At 39.9% G+C, this 24,544-nt stretch overlaps 2 protein-coding genes across 2 annotated transcripts; both read left to right on the forward strand.

Moving 5' to 3' along the window:
• The first annotated feature begins 9,390 nt into the window (after window positions 1–9,390).
• On the forward strand, window positions 9,391–10,311 carry LOC146391666 (protein S100-G-like). Its single transcript, XM_084919007.1, has 2 exons — window positions 9,391–9,583; window positions 10,083–10,311. The coding sequence occupies exons 1-2, from the start codon at window positions 9,446–9,448 to the stop codon at window positions 10,221–10,223; spliced, it is 279 nt and encodes a 92-aa protein (XP_084775133.1). The 5' UTR covers window positions 9,391–9,445; the 3' UTR covers window positions 10,224–10,311.
• Window positions 10,312–10,755: 444 nt separating this feature from the next.
• LOC146391667 (protein S100-P-like) lies at window positions 10,756–11,882 on the forward strand. The gene is made up of 2 exons (XM_084919021.1): window positions 10,756–10,983; window positions 11,633–11,882. Exons 1-2 carry the CDS (start codon window positions 10,846–10,848, stop codon window positions 11,777–11,779), a joined length of 285 nt encoding a protein of 94 aa, XP_084775147.1. The 5' UTR covers window positions 10,756–10,845; the 3' UTR covers window positions 11,780–11,882.
• The last annotated feature ends 12,662 nt before the right edge of the window (window positions 11,883–24,544 follow it).

Below are 24,544 nucleotides of genomic sequence, written 5' to 3' on the forward strand. Positions count from 1 at the left end.
TCTGTTAGCTGTTTGACAACTACTCTTTCAAGGATTTTTGATATGAAAGGAAGGTTGGAGATTGGCCTATAATTAGCTAAGACTGCTGGGTCTAGAGATGGCTTTTTGAGTAAAGGTTTAACTACAGCCAGCTTGAAGGCCTGTGGTACATAGCCGATTATTAGAGATAGGTTGATCATATTTAAGATCGAAGAATTAATTAATGGCAGGACTTCTTTGAGCAGTTTTGTAGGAATGGGGTCTAAAAGACACGTTGATGGTTTGGAGGAAGTAATTATTGAAGTTAACTCAGAAAGATCAATTGGAGAAAAAGAGCCTAACTTAACATCAATGGTACTAAGAGTAGCTGTAGATAATATTACATCTGTGGGATGATTACTGGTAATTTTTTCTCTAATGATAAAAATTTTATTTGTGAAGAAGTTCATGAAGTCATTACTAGTTAACGTTAAAGGGATGGTTGGCTCAACAGAGCTCTGACTGTTTGTCAGCCTGGCTACAGTGCTGAAGAGAAACCTGGGGTTGTTCTTATTTTCTTCAATCAGTGATGAATAGTAAGATGTTCTGGCTTTGCGGAGGGCTTTCTTATAAAGCAGCAAACTATTTCTCCAGGCTAAATGATGATCCTCTAAATTTGTGACACGCCATTTCCTCTCCAGATTACGAGTCATCTGCTTTAGGGTACGTGTTTGAGAATTATACCACGGAGTCAGGTACTTCTGATTAGAGACCTTAGTTTTCACTGGAGCTACAGTATCCAGAGTCGTACGTAGTGAGGAGGTGAAATTATTAACAAGATAATCGACCTCTGTTGGGGTAGCGTTCAGATAGCTGCTCTGCTCTGTGTTGGTACAGGGCATTGAAGATGATAACAGTGGGTGGATTATATTCTTAAACTTAGTTACAGCGCTTTCAGAAAGACATCTACTTTGATAAAATCTACTCTCCACCGCTGTGTAATCAATTATTGTAAATGTAAATGTTATCAGGAAATGATCAGACAGGAGAGGGTTTTCAGGAAACACTGTTAAATGTTCAGTTTCTATGCCATATGTTAAAACAAGATCTAGAGTGTGATTAAAGTGGTGGGTGGGTTCTTTTACATTTTGAGAGAAGCCAATTGAGTCTAATAACAGACTAAATGCCATGTTGAGGCTGTCATTTTTAGCATCTACATGGATGTTAAAATCACCCACAATAATTATTTTATTTGAGCTCAGAACTAAATTAGATATAAAGTCTGAGAAATCAGACAGAAACTCTGTGTAAGGCCCAGGTGGACGATAGATGATAACAAGTAAGACTGGTTTCTGAGTTTCACAGCTGGGGTGGACAATGTTAAGCATCAGGCTTTCAAATGAATTAAAAGTCTGTCTTGGTCTTTCATTAATTAATAGGCTGGTGTGAAAAATTGCTGCCACACCGCCCCCTCGGCCTGTGCTTCGAGGTTTCTGGTAGTTAGAATGACTCGGGGGTGTTGATTCATTTAAACTAACATAATCATCCTGCTGCAACCAGGTTTCTGTAAGGCAGAGTAAATCAATTTGTTGATCAATTATTAAGTCATGTACTAACAGAGACTTGGAGGAGAGAGACCTAATATTTAATAATCCACATTTCACTGTTTTACTCTTTGGTTCAGATGTGGATACTGTACTGTTCTTTCTTTGTAATTGTTTATGTTTAAGTTGTTTGTTGCTGGTTTTTAGTTTGTTTTTTGTCTTTTTGGAAGCTGACACAGTCTCTATGGAGATGGGTTTTTGGGGGGGTAGCAGGAGGAGAGAAGCTGCAGAGAGGCGTGTAAGACTGCAACTCTGCTTCCTGGTCCCAACTCTGGATAGTCATATTTTGGGGGGTTTAATAAATTTGTCCATATTTCTAGAAATGAGAGCTGCTCCATCCAAAGTGGGATGGATGCCGTCTCTCCTAACAAGACCAGGTTTCCTCCAGAAGGTTTGCCAATTATCTATGAAGCCCACATCGTTTCTGGGACACCACTCAGACAGCCAGCAATTTAAGGAGAACATGCGGCTAAACATGTCACTCCTGGTCTGATTGGGGAGGGGACCAGAGAAAACTACAGAGTCCGACATTGTTTTAGCAAAGTTGCACACCGATTCAATATTGATTTTAGTGACCTCCGATTGGCGTAACCGGGTGTCATTACTGCCGACGATATCTGCTGGTTCTAGCCCGGAGGCTCTTCAGTTTCCTTCATGATGGCAGCAAACTGAAGATGCTGTTGGACGGATGAGTGCAGTCACCTGTAATACAGAGGGCTTTCCAGATTAGGCAGATGCAGTAGCTGTCCTGGAGAGAGGGAAGAGAGGTACCCACAATCCTCTCTGCTGCTCTCACTAGCCGTTGTAACTTTTCCGGAAGGACCCAGTGCAGGAGCCATACCACACAGTGATGCAGCTGGGGGTTGAGGCTCTTGCTCTCCTCAGTTTGCAGAGTCGCTGTTGGGCTTTACTGACCAGTGATGCTGTGTTTTTTGATCAGGAGAGATCTTCTGAGATGTGCACACCCAGGAACTTGGCACTGCTTACGCTCTCCACAGCAGCACCACTGATGGTTAGTGGGGTGTGCAGGTTGTGAATTCCCCTGAAGTCTATGATGATCTCCTTAGTTTTCTCCACATTCAGGGACAGGTTGTTGTTGCTGCACTACTCTGCCAGAGGGTTAACCTCTCTCCTGTAGTAGGTGTTATCGTTGTGGCTGATGTGACCTACCACAGTTGCGTCATCTGCAAACTTGATGAAAAGGTTGAAGTTGAGTGATGGTGTGCAGTCGTGGGTCAGCAGAGTGAAGAGGAGGGGCCTCAACCCACATCCTTGGAGAGCCCCTGTACTCAGTGTTATTGTGCTAGAAGTGTTACTGCAGACCTTTACTGTCTGCTTTCTTCCTGTCAGGAAATCCAGCAGCCAGTTACAGCCTGTAACTGAATAGGGCCTGTAGCTGTCTCGTGAGTTGGTATGAGTCAATGACCACTGCGGATATTATTCCCCTGTAAACTTTATACTTTATACCGTCTGATACCAATACATAACCCCCCATGGACTGTTCCGATTGGATTAGCCCACACAGATGGCTCATAACACACAAATGGTGCAGAGTGATCATTTAACCAAATGATCTACAGGGCCTGTCAGTATAATTGAGCTGTATGAGATAACAGAATAAAATGTTTTATGGATAGTTACAATAAAAAAGCAAGCTAGCATTGGATTAACCCCCTTTTTAAAGTCAGTCTATAATAAAACAAGAATGAATGGTTTGTGCAGATGTCTGCACAAATACTGTACACACCAAGAACATTACTTATCTGCTGTACAACATTTACTGGTAACTTTGTTACTACTTTGAGTAAATGTTTTCTCATGTGTTTAATTAGAAGAAACACAAAACTACACCAAGCGACGACGCTGCCGATGATAAAAGGGTGTTTCCTCAGTCCTTAGTATAATGAGTAACAGATGCACCTTGCTCCAAGTTGTTAACTCTGCTTGTCTGTGGCTTTTTGCGCAGAGCTTGCAAAAAGCATTTGATTCATGTAGTCTGAAATTATAGTTTAATAAAGGACATGAAACCAAACACTAATATCAATAGTTTTAAAAGTTTAAACACATACATTAAGTGGTAGGAGACCAGACGGTCCTTTTTTGTGTCAAGTCCCTTCAAATGTTTTGGTCTGTAAGCCTTTTTGCCTCATAAAATAAAAACAAATATGTGTCAGCACCAGAGATGGGCAGTAACACGTTACTTGTTACTTGTTACTTGTAACTTGTAACTTGTAACTTTTTTCAAGTAACGAGTAAAGGATTACTATTGCAAAAACGGTAATTAGATTACCGTTACTTTCACGTAAGCACGCTGCGTTATCCATTTACTGTTACAATTTAACAAACTAGCCGTTGTATTCTGATTTACCGGCACCTTATAATCAACCTCGTCCTACTGAAGATGTGCACCCAGAGAAGTATCACCTATGGTGCAGTCGTTAATTCATTTCCAGTTTCTTTGAACCTTGACACTCTCTTAACAGTTTTTATAGTTTACAAAGGCAAAAGTAGCCCATCGTAGGTGTGATAACGAACTAGCCTATGTTTGAAGTATGGGCAGCACATACTGCCCATACTTCAAACACACGCGCCACTTTCCATGAGAGCTCTGTATGTGAGAGTGTATTACAACACTGCTATAAATATAAGTTCTCTGAAAAAGTTTTCAAAAAGAAAAAAAAAGCTTTATTCACAGTGAAACAAGTGTTATTTCCTATGGCTGTAGCTTCAGATGTGTCAGGTTAGAGAGCCACAGGCCCAATCTCACCCTTTACAATTTCACACCTCCAGTATGTTATAGTGTGATCTAGGTTCTTAATCTGGAGGTTTGCTACTTGGTCATCTTTCAAAACATACTCTGTTATAAATTCCAGCAATTAAAGAAAAACAAGAAAGGCGGAAACATTTTAAAATTGGTTAGAAAGGCCTGAATGAAATTAAAAAGGAATTGGTGCAACAGCAGGTCTAAACTGTCCCATCCTTACATATAATCATTTAGGATAACTCTTTATTGTCATTGCACAGTCATACATAGTACAATAGTACAATGAAATTGGAAAACTGTCCCACGTCGGCACTACGTACAACACAACACAACACGACACATCACATCACAACACAACACAACACAGTAACTTCACTTAGTAATAAAATGAACAATAAGTGTATGTGTATTGCACACTGTTATTATTGCACATTAATTATTATTGCACCTTGTTATAAATATAAATAGTATTATTGTTATTGTTGTTACCCCCCCCCCCCCCCAAAAAAAAAAGGTCAGCTGTTTGCATTGATTAGGGCTATTGCCCTGTTGTAAAAGCTGTCCTTTAGTTTATTTGTCCGGGACCTCAGCAGCCTGAACCTCCTGCCAGAGGGCAGCAGCTTAAGCACCTGGGTATGTACAGTCCCGTAGGATGCTGCCTGCCCTCTTGAGAGAGTGCTGTACAGGTCCTTCAAGGAGGGAAGAGGATGTCCAGTGATTTTTTTGGGCGTATTGATGACCCTCTGAAGTGCCTTTTTGTGTGCCGTGGTGCAGCTGGAGAACCACACACAGATGCAGTATGTCAGCACACTTTCAATGGAGCAGCGGTAGAAGATGATCAATTTCATTTTTCTGAGGATTCTCAGGAAGTAGAGATACTGTTGGGCCTTCTTCAAAACCGCAGAGGTGTTTGAGCTCCATTTGAGGTCTGTGTTTATGTGCACACCCAGGAACTTGAAACTGGACACCCTTTTCACACACTCCCAGTTGATGCTGACAGGCTGCAGCTCAGACTTCCTGAAGTTGACTACCACTTCTTTTGTCTTGGTGGTATTGAGGTTCAGGTTGCTGTCTGCACACCAATCCAACAGCTTCTGAACCTCTGTATGCCATCTCATCTCCCCCAGAGATGATGCAGGTATCATCTGCAAACTTAATGAGTACTAACACAGTCATGTGTGTACAGAGTGTACAGTAGGGGACCAGCCTTGTGGAGAGCTGGTGTTAAGGCAACAAAGAGCAGCCTTAACACCAGCTTCAGGGGCGTTACACCGGCATAACGCCCCTGTTGTTCCAGGTGAGAGAAGGCAGTTGATCTGTTAGCTCTGTATGCGAACTGGAGTGGGTCGAGTGTGGGTGGCAGGCAGGACATGATGTGACGTCGGACCAGTTTCTCGAAGCACTTCATTATAACAGGTGTTAGAGCAACAGGTTGGTAGTCATTGAGGCTGCTAAAGTCGGTACGTTTTGGCAGTGGGACAATTGTGGCCAACTTTAGGCATGGTGGGATGCAGGACTGGGACAGTGAAGTGTTGAAGATCTTAGTGAAGACCCCAGCCAGCTGGTCTGCGCACTCATTTAGAACCCTTCCCGTCACACCATCTGGACCGGCAGCCTTCATGGGGTTCTCTGCCCTCAGTGTGCGCCTCACCTCATATTCCTCATATTGTTGCTGCTGTCTGATGTTTTTGCTGCTGCTGACTCTGGTCCCTTCACCTCAAAGCGTGCAAAGCGTGCAAAGTGTGCAAAGAAGTGTTTCAGCTCCTTAAACTGATGATATTCCCAATTCCCAATTTACATAAATCCACAATTCCTTCCTAGATCTTCACTGAGTTCCCTGGACTTTCCTATTGTTCTAAGTATTGGTCAAACCGATAAGCGCTATCAAAAAATGCTGGCATGACAAACTACCAGTCGTACTCAATCATGTTTAGTGACAAGAGGTTAATACGCCTTGGTCTTATCAAGTTAAAACACACTGTAGAACTTTCAGCTCCACTTGTGTTTCTATACTTTTGACCCCGTGTGACTTAAAGAAAATCCAAAATAAATTCAAACTTATGAAAACTTGAAAAAGAACAGTTCAAAGCAATAATTAAAACTGAAACGATGGCAGTTATGTCCACAATGAGTGATTATGAACACAACTGTAATTATATTAGAAGTAAACATTTGGTTTATAATGGTGGTCCCCCACTAATGTGTCAGTAGTTGGTATATTCCAGTTACCATTCCCCGTTTTAGGGAGTGCTGCATTCCAGAACCGTCTTTTGTTCATATGACTCAGGCAATAATCTTGTCTGAGTCATATGACTGTACAAGATAACATAAATACAATACACAGCTCCATGTGCTATAAACAGAAGCAATGCATTGTAAATGGACTGATTCTTAAATAGCGCTTTTTGAGTACTCAAAGCACTTAATACAACATGCCAGATTCCCCCTAGCACTTAATTCTATGATTTTTACTAACTTACTTCTGTCACGGTCCGACAGATCTGCCTGAGAAGTTCTGCTTTGTTCTCCCTCTTTCTCCCTCTCCCCCTCTGTCGCCTGGGCGGAGTTCATTTTGGGCTCCCGCCTTTGGCCTACATACCTGGGAGATGATCAACACCTGCGCCTCATTAACTGGCCTCTACTAAAGGGAAGAAGCGAGACTGCTCTTTGCTAGATCGTTGCTTGACCTGTACCCCTGGACCTGCCCTTGTTCCCTACTGAGTTTCTGCTGTGAGAGAGGAGTAAATGACTGGTGAGATGCCAAGAGAGACTGAAGAGGAGTGAGAGTGTTCCCCTGTTTTTCCCCGTGGATTCCCTGGAGCCCTGATCCCCGCATGCTTGTATATAGCACTGAGTCACTGTCACACATTTCACCTGGTGTTTGTAAATAAAAACCCTCCATTCTTCCTTTGAGCAAGGAGTCCCGCATTTGAGTCCCCCCAGTGACCATAACAACTTCTTACTAACTAACATTTACATACACTGATACTCCAATAGACGCACCGGAGAGAAACTTAGGGTTAATATCTTACACAAGGCTAAATGCCAATGTACATCACACATTGTACATATTTTATGTTATATATTGTATATACCACTGTTCTTTTTTACTCCTATTTCAAGATATTGTGCTCATCTTCAGCTTCTATAAAAATAATGACAATATTTTAATATCATATATGATTTTACAATAACCAGGGACATGAGTCTTGGAAGGCGCTCTAACTTTTTTTTTAAACAGCAAAAGTCAAGGCACCGCCTTTCATAGGAACCCCTGACAGTGAATTTCCAAGAATCACTTTCATGTTTGTAGAGTTTGCATTGTTTAGCATGTCTCCAGGTCAAACTGCCTGTCAACAACACATATGAATAGAGCAGAGCTTTACAGCTTACGGTTAAAACCAGTTTGGTTACCATACATGGAAAACTAACTGCTGTGCAAAGGAAAGATATTATCTCTTAGCATCTCTTTCGTGTCATAGTGAAATACATACAGTATACTCAAATGTATTTGCAGGATTTGTTGTTTAATACCTAAAATATTTGTCAAGTTTTTGTTTCACATACAGAGTTACACATGGTGGACAATAAAAAGCATTTTCAGGGTGCAAATTTAAACAGCTGCGCACAAATAATTTAATCATCATGTTAAAGCTGAGGGATTTGGCTGCTTTAGATGGCAGACGCATATAAAAGGAGAAAAAAGCAAGAGGAAAGAACCTATAAATGGAGAGCCACGTAAAGATGTTTTATCGCCTTTCACCACAGTGAAAAAACCAGTGACACAATAGAAACAGAAGCCATGAGACCAAGCTTAGTTTTCACCATGAAGCACTGAGTACTGACAATATACAATCTGTGATATGAAAAGTCTACACCATTTGACAAAGCTGCAAAATGTGCTGTACTGGAAAATATTTAGAAAATGGTTTAATTTTCAGGTAAAATTAAAATTGCAGTGTTTTTTACACTCTTAAAACAACTCTGCCTCGGAAAGTGATACCAACAGCTACAAGACAGATCAGTTTTAGTGTCACATTACTTTGCATTAACACATTTGGGTTTGTGATAATATCAGAAAGCGGTGATTAATATGTACTAGACTCATGGACGAAAGTAATGCAAATATTTGACCTGTTGAGTCAGCCAGGTTCAGACTGACAGAGGGACAAACCAAACTTACAGTGTGATACTAGACCTGGCCTGCATGCCATGATGTACCCTCCAAAACGTGTTAACCGCTACTGAATGGCCAGGTTTTTACAGTCTCAGAAGTTTTCTTCTACTTGCAAGCTTGCACCCTTGCACTTTCACCACATCCACATGCTTTTTTTTTTTAAATAAAAAGTGAAATTCGAAAGTATGACTCGGGTACTCGGTCCACTGAACGCCATCATCTTTGATTCCTCCTTTGCCATCCAATCTGCATGAGCAACTTTATTTCTCATTGTGTTTGACATAATGAAGCAAGAGGCATGTTGTGACATGTTATCTGACCACAAAAATGCTTTTGATGTTTCATGCATATATATATATTGTAAGAGAGCACAATTTCCACAACATCATTTATGAGAGAGAACAGATCACCGCCCGCGTGTACTCAGTTTTCGTAACTTTCCTATTGTGGTTTAAATCCGACCCTACATAGACACGCAGACAGCCACCAACCACAGTAAATGCTGCACTGACAGCAGGTTTAAACTTGTTTCATTATCGTCTTTGGATGATAACGACAACAGACTTTGCAGCTCAGCTTGCATAATAAATCAATCGCTTAGTTACTGCTTTAAATCATAGAATTTATTACCTTTGTTGTTCTGTTAATAGATAGGCCTCGCCTTAAGTCAACAAGTAAATGACCAAAGCTGCATATGGCCTTTCAGGTGATGCGAATATTGGGTGATGCAGGTCCAAGGTTGTGTTTACTAAGTTGGAGTCAAACATTTGAGGAAGCACTACCTCAGCAATAGAAGCTAGACTTATCAGTGGTGCCAAACCTATTTTTTTTAAAGGTATAAAAAGAATCCCCTCTCTAATCCTTCATTCCCTGTACAGCTACTGCTCTGTCCACCTCCAATTTTTCCTCTCTACCTGAATAACCACCTGTCAGACAGCAATCATGACACAGCTGGAGACGTCCGTGGCTTGCATGATGAAGGTCTTTGATACATATGCAGGAAAGGAGGGAAAGCCGGACAGCCTAACAAAAGCCGAGGTCAAAGCTCTGCTGGAAAACGAGCTGCCTGGACTGCTCAAGGTACTGTTCATTCCTTGCACGCATGTGCTGGGCCATGTACATGTCACCGCTGGGTACAGTGCTGATATCTGCTCAGCGAGGATCAGGCACATAGGCTTAAATTTACATAACATTATGTATTTAAGTATATTTATCAACTAAATATACTGTATGCAAGAGTTTATCATGAAGTTAGAAAACATCCTGACTCATGGTAGGAGTTCAAGTACAATAAAGACACTGAATGATTACAAAAAATGTGCATCGTGAGCTCTAGAGCTGGCTGTGCTCGGTTTTGGTTGGTAAAACAGTCAGCTGTTTGCTTTTTGATGTTTTTATACGGTGTTTCAATTTTTTTGAAAAGTAAAGACAATCAAATACATCTCAGGGTTGTTTGTCATCGAACTGGAACAACGTGATCTTGAAAAAGGCTCAATTTGAATAAAAATGATACTGACAACAACACTTTTGGCAGTTTAGAAAATGTAGCACTAGTGACATAATCTTTTGATTTATACAGGGAGCACAGAATCAAGAAGACCTGGACAAGTTGTTCAAAGAGCTGGACTTTAATGGAGACGGTGAGGTCGACTTCAACGAGTTCATGGTGCTGGTAGCTTCTATTACCTGCGTCTGCCACGGCCGCCCTTGCAAGAAGTGAGCGTAGTGACCCCACCCTGGGAACAACAGCAGCAACTGCCTATTATCTCTGCAATGCCTCTTGTTATGTAACAGCTGAATAAAGGGATTTATCTACCTGCACATAGTTGTGATTTAATATAAAAATGCATAACCTAGAATGATATTTACACAGTGTAATTTTTTTTTAAACACAGGGTTAAAAATGGTATGGGTTTTAGTGGCTTAAGTCCAGCCCTATGCAGAAGTACAGACAAATGCCAAACACAGGAAATGCAGTGGTAGAAAAGTTAAACTCATATCCAAAGCACAATGTTTATCAACAATTAAATATTCATTTAATTTTCAACACAGTCCACTAGCAAATGACTAAAGCTGCATATGGCCTTTCAGTATGTGCATACTGGGCGTTGGGAGAATGAGGTTGTGTTCTCAGAGTATTTAACCTGATATGTGCAACATACTTTAGCAAACACTGCCACACCTTTAGAGGTTTTGTCTTCCCAATGTGGCCAAGCCCATTTTTAAAGGTATAAAAAGAACCGTATCTCCTCTATTCCGTCACTGCCTGCACAGGTATTGCTCTGTCGACCTTCCATTTCTTTTTCTCTACCTGTTTAATAACTACCGATCAGCCAGGAACCATGACTCAGCTACAGAAGTCCATGTTTCTGATGCTCGACACCTTTGAAAAGTATGCAAAAACTGATGGCGACCCGAACAGTCTGTCCAAATCTGAAGTCAAGACGTTGCTGGAAAAGGAAATGCCTGAAATGATCTCGGTAATGTACACCCCAAAGGGCATACCTGTGTTTTTACTATACGCTGCAAAATATACAAATTCATGTGTTGGTGATTGGTTTTGGTGGTTAACTTGCAAAATGAAAGCAGTAAGGACATATCATCCTGCAGCTGCATGCTTCTAGCTGTTTTTAAAAGTGTTTCCGACAAGTTGTGATGTTTAAAATTTAACAAAAGGTGTCAGCCTAATGGTATTTGCAGACTGATTGTTTAACTTGAACAACAACATTTTGTTTAGTTTTAACTGTTTTTATTCGACTAAAAAGTGAGGCCCTGTTTGGCAGCTTGCAGACTGTAGCTTAATTCAATTCAATTCAATTCAATTTTATTTATATAGCGCCAAATCACAACAAAAGTCGCCTCAAGGCGCTTCATAGATACAGAGAAAAACCCAACAATCATATGACCCCCTATGAGCAAGCACTTTGGCGACAGTGGGAAGGAAAAACTCCCTTTTAACAGGAAGAAACCTCCGGCAGAACCAGGCTCAGGGAGGGGCGGCCATCTGCTGCGACCGGTTGGGGTGAGAGAAGGAAGACAGGATAAAAGACATGCTGTGGAAGAGAGACAGAGGTTAATAACAGATATGATTCAATGCTTACAGCACTGGTGTTCTGTTGGTCTTCACAGGGAGCAAAGGACAAAAAAGCAGCGGATGACCTGATCAAAGCTCTTGATTTTGATGGAAATGGCGTGGTGGACTTTGCGGAGTTTATGACGTTGGTAGCTGCTCTGACCTGCTGCTTCCGTGGTGTGGAAACCAAGAGCAAGAAGTAGAGACCGCACCCTGGGGTGGAGACAAAAGCACCAACAGCTGCATAACACTGCTGAAATTCCACTTGTTTTGTAACAGATGAATAAATTGGTTTATCTTCTTGAACATGGTTGTAAAGCGTTGTTTATATGGAATTGCATACATTTAGAAGATTTTTACACCTAATACATGGTGTAACAGAAGTAGTAAACATTAGCTGTAGTAATAATAATAACTCAGGTCCAGCCACACAGAAGCACAGACAGCTGCAAACCAGAGTAAATGCAATGACAGAAGGTTAAAATATGATTCAGGATTATCTTGTGGCAACAAACATCAACCAGTGAAAATGGATTGACAGTGAAGTTAAACCAAAATGATGGCACAGCAAGGTTTATATCTCAGCTGGCACAATTATTACCACATGTAATAATTTTTAAACTTCATACAGAATTAAACAAATTACAGAAAATATCTCCGATAAATGCACACAAATGCAGTATATGACCTTACAGGGGATGTGCATGTAGGAATTGTAGATTGGCACAGTCTGAAACACCAGCTGTATGAAATACTTCCGTGAGCCCTACCTTACCTGTAGAAACTTGCCTTATTGTTGGGGCCCAATTTTACAAAAGTAAGAAAACAAAAGGGACATAGCTGTGCTTCACTCTAACCACAGCTATGTCCACTTCCCATGTTTACTATTTGCTTGATTAACCTATCATGCAGTGGCATTGTCAGAGCTACAGAAACCATGAATTATGGATAAAGAAGATGTGTGATTAAATCCAGGTGCATGCTTTTCAAAATGTTTTATTAAGATGATGTTTTTTAGCAGTAAAGCTTAACACAGTCTCAACATAACTTGTAGAGCACATAAATACAAATATGTTGTGCTGAATTTGAGTTACAAAGGACAAAAATGGACAATAACAGCTTACAATGCTGGTGTAAACCCCCCACCAAATCGGATGTAAGAGTGGTAGCAGTAACATTTTATAAATTTTACAGCATTATACTGTAAAACTGAGTCTATACAGCAAACAAAAAGTCACGAAACAGTTTAACAATCCCAAATATTGGAAACAACAAAATGTAATTACAGTGCAGTTTCGGCTTTACATGCATTCTTTGCATGAATTCTAAACATTTAGGGATTACCAAACATTCTCAAAATGAATTGTGCAAGTATAGCCAAGTATAACATAATCATCGAGCTTTAACTGAAGCACATTTCAGTTCCCGAAATGCATTTCCTGAAAACCTTGGGGCATTTTCTCAAGGCTCTTACAAAGGGTAAGAAAAATCAAAACCAAAAACAAGGACGGCAACGGCAGATTCACATTTCCGTATGTGTGCAGAGAAACATGACCTTTAGAAATATATCTGCAGTGGATGGAGAGTTGTTGGAATGGACAGGAAATGACAGAGTTAAGACGGAGGTGCTTGTTACGACTTAATTTAGCAAGTCGTAACATACTTTCCACACAGACATTTGTATAGGATCGCTTCTTACATGATGGCATCTGTATTAGGGCAGATGGGGTTATTGGGGTGGCTGTGCCTCAGGTGGTAGAGCAGATCAGCTACTGACTGGAAGGTTGGTGGTTCGATCCTTGGCTTTCCCAGTCTGCATGCCAAGTATCCTTGGGCAAGATACTAACCCCAAGTTGCTTTTCAATCCGTCCATCGGAGAGTGAATGTGTGTGAATGTTTAGATTGCACTTAAGTATAGAAGGAAGTGCTTGTATGAGTGGGTGTGAATAGGTGAATGAGGCATGTTGTATACAGCGCTTTGAGTACTCCGGGGGAGTAGAAAAGCACCATATAAGAATCAATCCATTTACGATGCCTCTGCAAAACCATACCCATTCTTTTTATGCATACCTGATTTTACACTATATTTATTTCATGAAATGCCCGTGAGTTTAGAAACATGGAAAAATATTTAGTGTAAAATAGAAGATGTTTAAAGCAATAGGAAATGCACATGTGAAACAAAGTCAGTTCATGTATTTGTATGCTGGGAAAATGAAGAGTGTGCAGGCCTGTATGAGGGAAAGCCTTCAGTGTTGTCAGCCAGACTCCTTGTCTAACTACAGTACTGTGCACACGTTTTGGGCAATCCCTCATTTCTGTATATGACGCTAGGAAAATGGGAAAAAGGAAACAGAAACGTAAATCACAATAAACAAACAAAAAAAAATAGTCACAGCCTAAGCTGTCCTAGGAAAGGTTGCAGTTTCTTTAAACAGGCTTCAGAAATAGTTTTTCAGTCTTCTTGCAGGATGTTCAAGAGCTCTTCTCTGAATTTCAGCTGCTCACTTGAGGTTTGGGCTCAAGATGTTAGAGTGGGTTTGTGCTATTGTGATTATGTAAGATTCTCCTGTGTCACCTGATGTCATTAGACAGCAAGTCTATGAGCTTGAAGTGCTTTGATGTGATTAAATCATCTGAAGCTCAGAACCAATCGGTGACATTTTCCATGTATAAGGCTTTCAATCGCGTTGCTGAGTGTAGCTTTATTAGAGTATCACCGATGCTCGGAAAAAGTCCCTCTGCCAGGCACAAGCGGGGGAAGAGGACACGTTCAAAATCTCAAGCGAGTGGTCAGAGTTGCGGTTTTGGTTCTTGTGCAACAGACTTACAAGTAGGCAAGCTTGTTGTCTGCTCACAAACACATTTTCAAACATGTGAGTGGTTTCAGAGTGGGCCTGTTTTGAACCTGAGTGGGAGTTTAAAACAATGCAAAAAGCAAATCACGATCTACACAAATGCTGAAAAGGTTGTGAAGCAGTTACACTCCTCACTATCGCTGACCTGCATTGTGTTTACACCCAGTCACTCAGACATCACAACAACAATTGCTGCAACAATAACAGAAGGACATGGAGCTGCAAAGATGCTGCATGGAAACGCTTCAGACCAGCTTTTAGTTAATCCTCTGACGAGAGGCATCTTAATTCACCTCTGTGATACTTTAGGTCAGGTCATTGCTGTATCAGCCCACCAGGAAGCATAGGCCAAGTAACACACTTTTTCCAGCTACGACTGAAGAAAATGAAAGGCTCTGCTTCCCTCTAGTGGCAGAGGAACACTCTGCAACTTCAGGTACACAGTACAGAGGTCATACATGTCCCTGCCCTTAACCTGACTTACATATGTCCTGATTTGTGAACCTTTCTTTTCTGTGTCAGCTGATTTTGGTCCTCAGGCTGCGCTCAAGGCCGCGCAGAGCCATTTTTTAACCCTAGCCAACCTGTAATCCACTTGCAAGTCATTAAACTTGAACTTGCCTTTCTTCACTTCCTCTACTCGCTCACCCTGGCCAGGGCATTATGCAGGCTTATGGGGATTAGATGTCCAGGGTGGAGGAGGATGTGGCTCTGGATTTAGGACATATAGGAGGAGAGGGAAAGTGTATTATGGGGGAGTTTACTGTGTTTGCTGAGGTTCTTGCCTTCTTTTGGAAAAACAAATCATATTATGTTTTGATTTGCATTTGTCTAATCATATACTTTTACTGCATTAATAATAATCAAACACAGACACATGATATTTATTGAATTCATTTTTATTTATAAACCACTAGATCACAACAACAGTCACCTTAAGGCAAGTGAATTGTTTATCTGAACACTGCATCTCCATATATATTTAGACACTGACACAAGCTTCTTTTTTTTTAACCTGTTTACTGACACATACATGTATTCCACCGACATAATGTGTAGACTCTGAGCTTTCATTTGAGGGTATCCACATTCAAACTGGATGAAGCGTTTAGGCCTTTCAGCTCCGTAACAGGGGCCACTGTTTTTTTTTAAAGGAACTAAAAGGCTATTCAATGGACAGGTGTGGGCAATTCCTTCATTATGTCATTATTAATTAAGCAAATAAAAGAAATGGAGTTGATTTGATGTGTGGTGCTATCATTTGGAAGGTTTTGCTTTGAACAGACAACATACGGTCAAAGGAGCTCTTCATCCAGGTGAGCCATTCTTAAGCTGCGAAAACAGAAGAAAAAAAACATCTGAGAAACTGCTACAATATTAGGAGTGGCAAAATCTCCAGTTTGGTACATCCTGAGAAAGAAAGAAAGTGCATTGTTGTACTCAGCAACACAAAATGACCTGGACTTACATGGACGACAACAGTGGTGGATGATCGCAGAATCATTTCCATGGTAAAGAGAAACCCTTTCACAATGGTGATGCTGGTGATGTCCATGAGTTCAAGACATCAGATTGCCAGCAAAGTATTAGAAATGAACATTTTATTTTTAGTTATTTATTTGTCCAGTTACATCTGAAATGAAGTGATTGGGTTAAAAAAGCATTAGTTCATCACATTTTCATGTGTTTGTTCAAACCCACTGAATTAAAGCCAAAAGTCTGCACTTCAACTGCATTTGAGTTGTTTCATTTATAATACATATTGTGCTAATATTGTGCTAATGTACAGAACCAAGATTATACATATTTATGGAGCTAACTGTTTATAGTTTTTGCCAGAGCTCAAGGACTAGACAGCTGTGATAGGGAAAAGAAATGCACACTGTGTCCACAAAACAGAGGTTACAAAGTTAGAAGGACAGCAGAAAATCTGTTTACTTTGAAAAAAAAATACTGCAAGAGGCCATTAATTCTATATAACTAATAAGCCTACACATTGGGCCACCTGCACAACAAATTGAACGTTTAAGATGCTTTATCATGATGTGGCTTAAAGCATCTGATATGCATTGATATGCAGTGTTAAAACCACGTGTTTAATGCACTGATAAAGGAATGTAACCACAATTACCAATGTGCAAACAATAACTGTATAAGATAGCATGATGTATAAAGCCAAAGAGACACAAGTGGTCTAATGAACTCAACACACACACGTATTAATCGACTGTGAGTGCAGAGTCTGGTTGTTAACTAAAGTGATACTATACTGAAACTAGGCTGTAAATGCTGTAAAATTAAATGGTACTACAAATATAAAAAGACCATCTTAGAGAACCAGCGTTTTTCAAAAGTAAAGACTGGCGGTGGTTCACTGAACTACAAAAAAGTGCATCTGCAAACTGTGGAAAGTTTCAGAATAACATTCCTCATCATAAAATTGTAAAGATTTCATTATCTACAATACATAACATTATTAGAAGATTCCAAGAATCTGGAAAAATCTCTGGGATGAAGGGCGATCGTTGGGCCTCTCATGCAGTACTAAAAAACAAACATGATTCTGTTGTTGAAATTTGGACCAAAGCTCCTTTAAAATGGACTGAGGCGAAATGTAAAACTGTCCTGTGGTCAGACAAATTGAAATGTCTTTTTTAAAAACATGGATGCTACATCCTCCAGAGGAGACCAGAAGGACCATCTGGCTTGTTGTCACTGCTCAGCTCAAAACCTTGCGCCAAGGAACCAGAAGCGTGTACATCTGAAAATGTACCATCAGTGCTGAAAGGCGTATACAAGTATTGGAGTAACATATGCTCGCATCCTGAATGTGCATTTTTCTGGGAAGGCCACATTTCAGCAACACAGTGTTATCTACATACTACAGCTACTACAACAGTATAGCTCCATTGTAGACAATTTTGGGTGCTGAACTGGCCTTCAGTGCAGACTTTTCACCAGCTGAAACATTTAGGGCATGTACGACTAATTAGACCCAGAACTGTTGAACTGCTAAAGTCCTCTGTGCCAGACCTGTGTTAACACAAAGTTAACCAACTTTACTTAGATGTGATCTGTTAGGTCATTTCTGTTTCTGTTTCTGCTGCTCCAATGTCAGTGTGCTCCAGGAATCAGCAAAAATTGGGCTAATAAACAACAGCATGCATTAATGACCCTCCAGGGGTAAATGTACACAGTTCCTATTAACCATTTTACTAAATTCAACCTTTTACCAGCTGGGGTATATGGATAAATTATTTGCATTTTAAGGGTTGAAATCTGTTTTGTATTTCAACGTGCGCACAGCTGCGAGGACTTTTGATTTCTAACCACTGCAAACTGACTGACTTTGCTTTATACACTCAGTATAACTGTAATATTATAATTTTGTGTCTTTTCGTCAACTCCGTAACGTCTTTGACTTTGCAGTTGTAGAAATTCATCGGGTTTCCACAATATTTAACCCTACAGCAAGAGCTTGTGAAGTTGGAGAGTAGTCTTCTCTCAGCCTTCTTCCAATGATAAATCCCCATGGCACACATGATTCTGATATTGTATATTATAGCCAAAATATTATGACATAATAATTATCCAGAAAAGCCAATCTCACTTTAATAAGATCAACAGAAGTCTCGTCCCGCCTGTCCCATCACCTCCAACCCTCCAACCCTACCCTCACACCTCACTCATACGAATTGTAGTGACCGGAAATGAAATGAATAGTCTGAAAGGAGTGCATAGAATGCAGAGAGATGTGTGAAGTGGGCTTTTAAACCAGAGCAGTGAAAAACATGGGACGTTTCTTTATACTGGAAATGGCTGCTAAGAGAGCCTCTATAGTTATACAGGGAGTGCAGAATTATTAGGCAAGTTGTATTTTTGAGGAATAATTTTATTATTGAACAACAAACCATGTTCTCAATGAACCCAAAAAACTCATTAATATCAAAGCTGAATGTTTTTGGAAGTAGTTTTTAGTTTGTTTTTAGTTTTAGTTATTTTAGGGGGATATCTGTGTGTGCAGGTGACTATTACTGTGCATAATTATTAGGCAACTTAACAAAAAACAAATATATACCCATGTCAATTATTTATTTTTACCAGTGAAACCACTATAACATCTCCACATTCACAAATATACATTTCTGACATTCAAAAACAAAACAAAAACAAATCAGCGACCAATATAGCCACCTTTCTTTGCAAGGACACTCAAAAGCCTGCCATCCATGGATTCTGTCAGTGTTTTGATCTGTTCACCATCAACATTGCGTGCAGCAGCAACCACAGCCTCCCAGACACTGTTCAGAGAGGTGTACTGTTTTCCCTCCTTGTAAATCTCACATTTGATGATGGACCACAGGTTCTCAATGGGGTTCAGATCAGGTGAACAAGGTGGCCATGTCATTAGTTTTTCTTCTTTTATACCCTTTCTTGCCAGCCACGCTGTGGAGTACTTGGACGCGTGTGATGGAGCATTGTCCTGCATGAAAATCATGTTTTTCTTGAAGGATGCAGACTTCTTCCTGTACCACTGCTTGAAGAAGGTGTCTTCCAGAAACTGGCAGTAGGACTGGGAGTTGAGCTTGACTCCATCCTCAACCCGAAAAGGCCCCACAAGCTCATCTTTGATGATACCAGCCCAAACCAGTACTCCACCTCCACCTTGCTGGCATCTGAGTCGGACTGGAGCTCTCTGCCCTTTACCAATCCAGCCACGGGCCCATCCATCTGGCCCATCAAGACTCACTCTCATTTCATCAGTCCATAAAACCTTAGAAAAATCAGTCTTGAGATATTTCTTGGCCCAGTTTTGACCTTTCAGCTTGTGTGTCTTGTTCAGTGGTGGTCGTCTTTCAGCCTTTCTTACCTTGGCCATGTCTCTGAGTATTGCACACCTTGTGCTTTTGGGCACTCCAGTGATGTTGCAGCTCTGAAATATGGCCAAACTGGTGGCAAGTGGCATCTTGGCAGCTGCACGCTTGACTTTTCTCAGTTCATGGGCAGTTATTTGGCGCCTTGGTTTTTCCACACGCTTCTTGCGACCCTGTTGACTATTTTGAATGAAACGCTTGATTGTTCGATGATCACGCTTCAGAAGCTTTGCAATTTTGAGACTGCTGCATCCCTCTGCAAGATATCTCACTATTTTTGACTTTTCTGAGCCTGTCAAGTCCTTCTTTTGACCCATTTTGCCAAAGGAAAGGAATTTGCCTAATAATTATGCACACCTGATATAGGGTGTTGATGTCATTAGACCACACCCCTTCTCATTACAGAGATGCCACACATTCCTTTAAAACTTAGTGTCTTTGTTTTGAATTCTTGCTTTTCCTGTTGGATGCTGAGTTATGAAGACAGAGAGACAGAGAAGTCCAGTCAGACCAAAAGTCAGCATCAGTACCATGACTTTTCACTCTCTCACAACAAGCAGGTTTATGATCTGGAGCACTTACTGTGAATTAAATTCAGTTGAACTGCATCATATTCTCATCACTCTTTTTTAAGAACTAAACTAAATAATAAACTAAATAATGTCCCAAGCCCTGACTGCATTCTTTGTTTTCTTGAAATGTCAAACAGTGAGTTCAATAAACGAATGTGAGGATATTTACTGACATGCAGGAAGCCTTTATTTGATCTGTTTTTTATCATTTGATTTTTACAGGTGTCATACGCTTTGATTTTTAACAATGGCTCAGAGATCCATGACGTCATGAAACACCTGAGCACTGCTGTTTTCAGGAAATATAATTTCAACAGGAGGAAAAACTGCAACTGGTCAGGGCTATTTTTAACAGCAGTTCGATTTAGAGGAAACAAAAGGTAAATGGTTACTTCTGACTGTAAATGGCAGTAGGTTTTGCTTAAACATCAAGTGAAGCACTCAAAGAGGACCGTTCCTGCATCAGTTTATGTTAAAAATATGTTTACGGTCATGAAGGAAAATTCCAAAATCAGACACTAGTCAAAAATTCCATTCCTATTTGAATTATATTTTTAGTACTATGTCTGATGAGTCAACACAGCAACACAGTGGCAGAGCTGACTTACTCTTGTGTCCTCTTTTGTGTCTCCCTGACTCAAGGCCTGAGGGTCAGAGTATAAAACGCTGATGTAATTCTGTCAGATATTGTGCTGCCTCTCTGTCTTTTATTTGGCCAAGTAAGCTGCTTAAATGTGCCCATGTATTCAGACCCATGGCAATTTATTTTTTACCTGTTAACCAGTGAACTTTAGCAGGTTGGATGTGATTCAGCAAGCTTTTGGCCCATATTTAACATACAGATGTCATATTTGCATCTGTACTACAGGTATGTTAAGGAGGCAAACTAAAATCTAAGTGGTTAGGAAACATTACTGTAAACATAGCTACTGAGACTTACAGCTTGGGTTTCAGATTTATTTCAGGACTAAACCTTCCACAGTTTGTTGACTTTTTGGCTACTCCATCGTGTTTGTGAGAGACCCACATAAATAACCATGAAAAGATACCACAAAATCATTAACTATATAAACCATTTTGGGAGCAAAGTAGACTCACTCCTGAAGAGAAGAGATTGAAAGCTATGACTGTCTGACTGAGTCACCGTGCTACAAATATGTGCTGTAAATACTTCAGGGACCTTAAGTATAAAATGGTTAAACATTATGACGTATTGCAAAAATGCAAACAGCATGAAGGTTCTGGGCTTGAATTCTCAAGTCAGCTGGGGCCTTTCTGTATGGCGATGTATGTTCTCCCTGTGCCCACATGGGTTTCTCCTGGGTGCTTCTGTTTTACCAAAGACATGCTAGGTTATTTGTCCTACCTTCACTTTTGAAGTATTATCACAAAGCTGACATGAAAGTTGATAATGAGTGTTCATCATTCCTCATTAAGCTTGGCTTGGTTGGTGTCTGCATGGAGTGTTCTTTGCTACTAGCTTTGTGTTAACATGCTGCATGCTATCATGCAGGTGCTAAGTGTTAGCACCAGTGGGTAATTATATGTGACCTGGGCCTGTCTATCACGTTCTTGTTTTTTCATGCAATAAACATTAAAGAGCCTCTCATAGTAAAAGTTGTAGAGTTCTATTATTTACCTCCTTCCTTCACATGAACTAGAGTTAGGTGACTGTAGTGTGAGTTTGCAGGAAAAGGCACATCTTGTCATCTTTCTGATAACCAAAGAACTTTCGTAACATGAGTAACAAAAAAACACACAATAATTGTTTTGTTAGTAACTGTTGCACGATTGCGAAAGTTAGTATAGTAACACAATAATAACATAAAATAATCTAAAAACAAGATGGTTTGTACCAAATCTTTTACTTTGTATGAAATTATGGGTAAATTTACTGTAAATTTGCATTTTCAATAATTTGTTGTTAAACTCGATCTGATCAAACAGAGCATGAAAAAGAAAGTGAAAGAGTTGTGTATGGCTGAAACTGTAAACCTGTTGAACTGACTATCAGTTTCATCATTTGCAAACAGCAGACAGGTTGACTGAGGTCTGTGAGGCCAGGGCATTTGCATTGAGAGCACATTCATGCCTGCGCTGTGCTGATAACAGGCTCTCTGTGGAAAGACTGTGACCCCGTGCTGTAATCCACATTTTCATTGCTTTCACACCCATTTGCCTCTGACGTAATTAAAACCAGCAATGTATGTGTGCTTTCCTTACGTGAACAGGGCCATTCTCTGTCTTACTCGTTCATTCACTGACATGCAGCCAACCACATGACAGGAAGACTTTGTTCGCCTTTATCATCAGTGGCCCAAGAAAAACCCTTCAGCACAAGACACATTTACACATTGTTATCTTAGCGTCACATCACTCTCAGCCAGCACATATCTCAAAGTATCCAAAACCATTAGCACACATAGAAGGCCTTTAATTGTGCCTTTGCTTTCACAGTTACTCTCCCTGCAAAACGTGCTGTGTTTAACATCTGCAGCTTAGATATCATCGAAGATCATTATCTACAAAGTCCACAATCATCAGCTTATCAATTAGCATTTGCTTGTGTGCCAAATTGTGCTGTTTTACAACACAAACTAGTCTACTGTTGATGATCATAATGTAATAATCAATTACATTTTACCACTGCTTTAAGCACCTTAAGTTAAGGGGCTCCATGTGATCACAGGAAGAGGCCCAGACACATCAATGTCAGACACATTGATCTGCATTGAATGACTCACTGAGTGAGCTCTCTGGTCAAGTCATAACTGTCAACATTGTAAACAGCTCTTTAGATTATGTACTGATGAGTTTTCCTACAGCAGAAACCAGGCTGACCTTTAACATGAATGTCGTCATTACAAAAGTATCCTCAGACAGCAAACAGTCAGAGACCTACTGAAGTGCTATTTGCTGCTGCTGCTTGGCTCACTGACAGAAATCCATATTTACAAATTAACCCACGATGATATTTGGAGAGTAAAGTTATGACGTGGTCTACAATTGCCCTGTCTCACATGTACCACCAAATAGAGGAAGTCTGCATCAAAAGCATTCTCACTGCTGAAAATACTCTGTGTGGTTTAAGTTAGGGAGCTGCAATGGTATTTGTGAGATAAGTAGACATATAAGGATTCATGCATTGCACCAGTCAGGAAAGTTGTTAAGCCTCCACTCAGCTAGTTTAGGTGAACTACAGGAGTTTCATCTGCATCAGTATTATTATCACATTTTCTTTTCAGTCTCACAGCTCTTTATCAAACAAGACATAAGCAACAAAGGTCCCCATGGCAAACATATATTTGGCAAAACAAAGCCCATCTATTTTACATTAATTTAAAATCAGCATTTTAATGCTAGAGCTGTTGATACATATTTGCAAGCTGAGGCATGATTACAGTAGGATGCAATAAAGACCAGAATAGGAAAGCTGAAAAGACTGCAGTCAGCACTGCAGGTAAAACAATGACAAATCGAGAGAAGATGATGAATTTGTTTTTATTAATATCTCTGTGAATGGCCTGAGGAGAGATACAGTGTGCAGGCTGAGTGCTAGCAGGAGCATTGTGCAAGTTTGAGCACAGGAAACAAAACATCACTCAACCACACTAGTCACAGTTAGAGGAGTTGTTGTCAAAGCACATACAAATGCATTTATGCAATTAGTGGTCAGAAAGAGCACAGACAGTGGTAAACATGTCTGGAGATGAGAAAAAAGAATTTAAGTCACATCGGTCATCTAATTATGCTGATTGGTCTCTTTGAATAATGCATCAAGCTGTGATTGGTCTCTCCATGAGCATTTACATTCTGTAAATGGATTAGCATTGTAAGAAGTGTGTCACCCTCACAGGAGGTGAGAATTAACTTGCCGTTTGTGGCACATGTGAGCTATAGTTTCTACAGTCAGCACTGAATCCTAACATGTGATTAGATTTTTATAATAATGAGGAATATGTTTCATAAATTCAATCCGATTATATGGATAACACATAAATAAATTCTCTGTCTGAAATAAGCCCTATAAAAGAAAAATACACTCGATACAGACAGTATCAATATGCTCTTACTGATACTTACTGAACAATAACTGACTAACTGCATTGTGCAACTGATAACAGTCCTTTAATAATACAGTTATTAGTGACATTAGTACTCAAAATAAAAATATAAAGTATTTTACTCTACATAAATGCATACTGGTAATAAAATATAATGACTCGTGTTTCTTTTTTCTTCATTTTCCATTACTGTTTGTAGTTGTATTGGTGGATCAGGAGCTAGTAGAACTAGCTATTTGTAACCAAGCTAATACTTACTTGACCCAGTTATACCATCTCTTACCATGTGTGTTATACAAGTGCTCATAAAGCACAGATAATCTGGTTGCAGCACAGGAACTAGTTTTTATATAAAAATTAGTTTTCACTAACTACCAGATGCATTTGATGCTGAGCTGACTGAGCTAGTTAAAATTCTTTCTTATATTCTTTGCTTATTGTTGTTTACAGTATATGGAAAATGATCATTAAACTATTAGTTTTGTATTTTCCATGTTTTTTAATAATATATTTTAGTTTAGTTTCAGCATTCATTTTTTCAGAACATGGTGTGAATTTCTCAAACCTAATGAAGTCAAGTCCCTATGCTCATTGTGTTTA

The sequence above is a fragment of the Perissodus microlepis genome, chromosome 3, assembly GCF_051167445.1.
Source record: "Perissodus microlepis isolate ML-2025 ecotype Zambia chromosome 3, ASM5116744v1, whole genome shotgun sequence".
NCBI lineage: Eukaryota > Metazoa > Chordata > Actinopteri > Cichliformes > Cichlidae > Perissodus > Perissodus microlepis.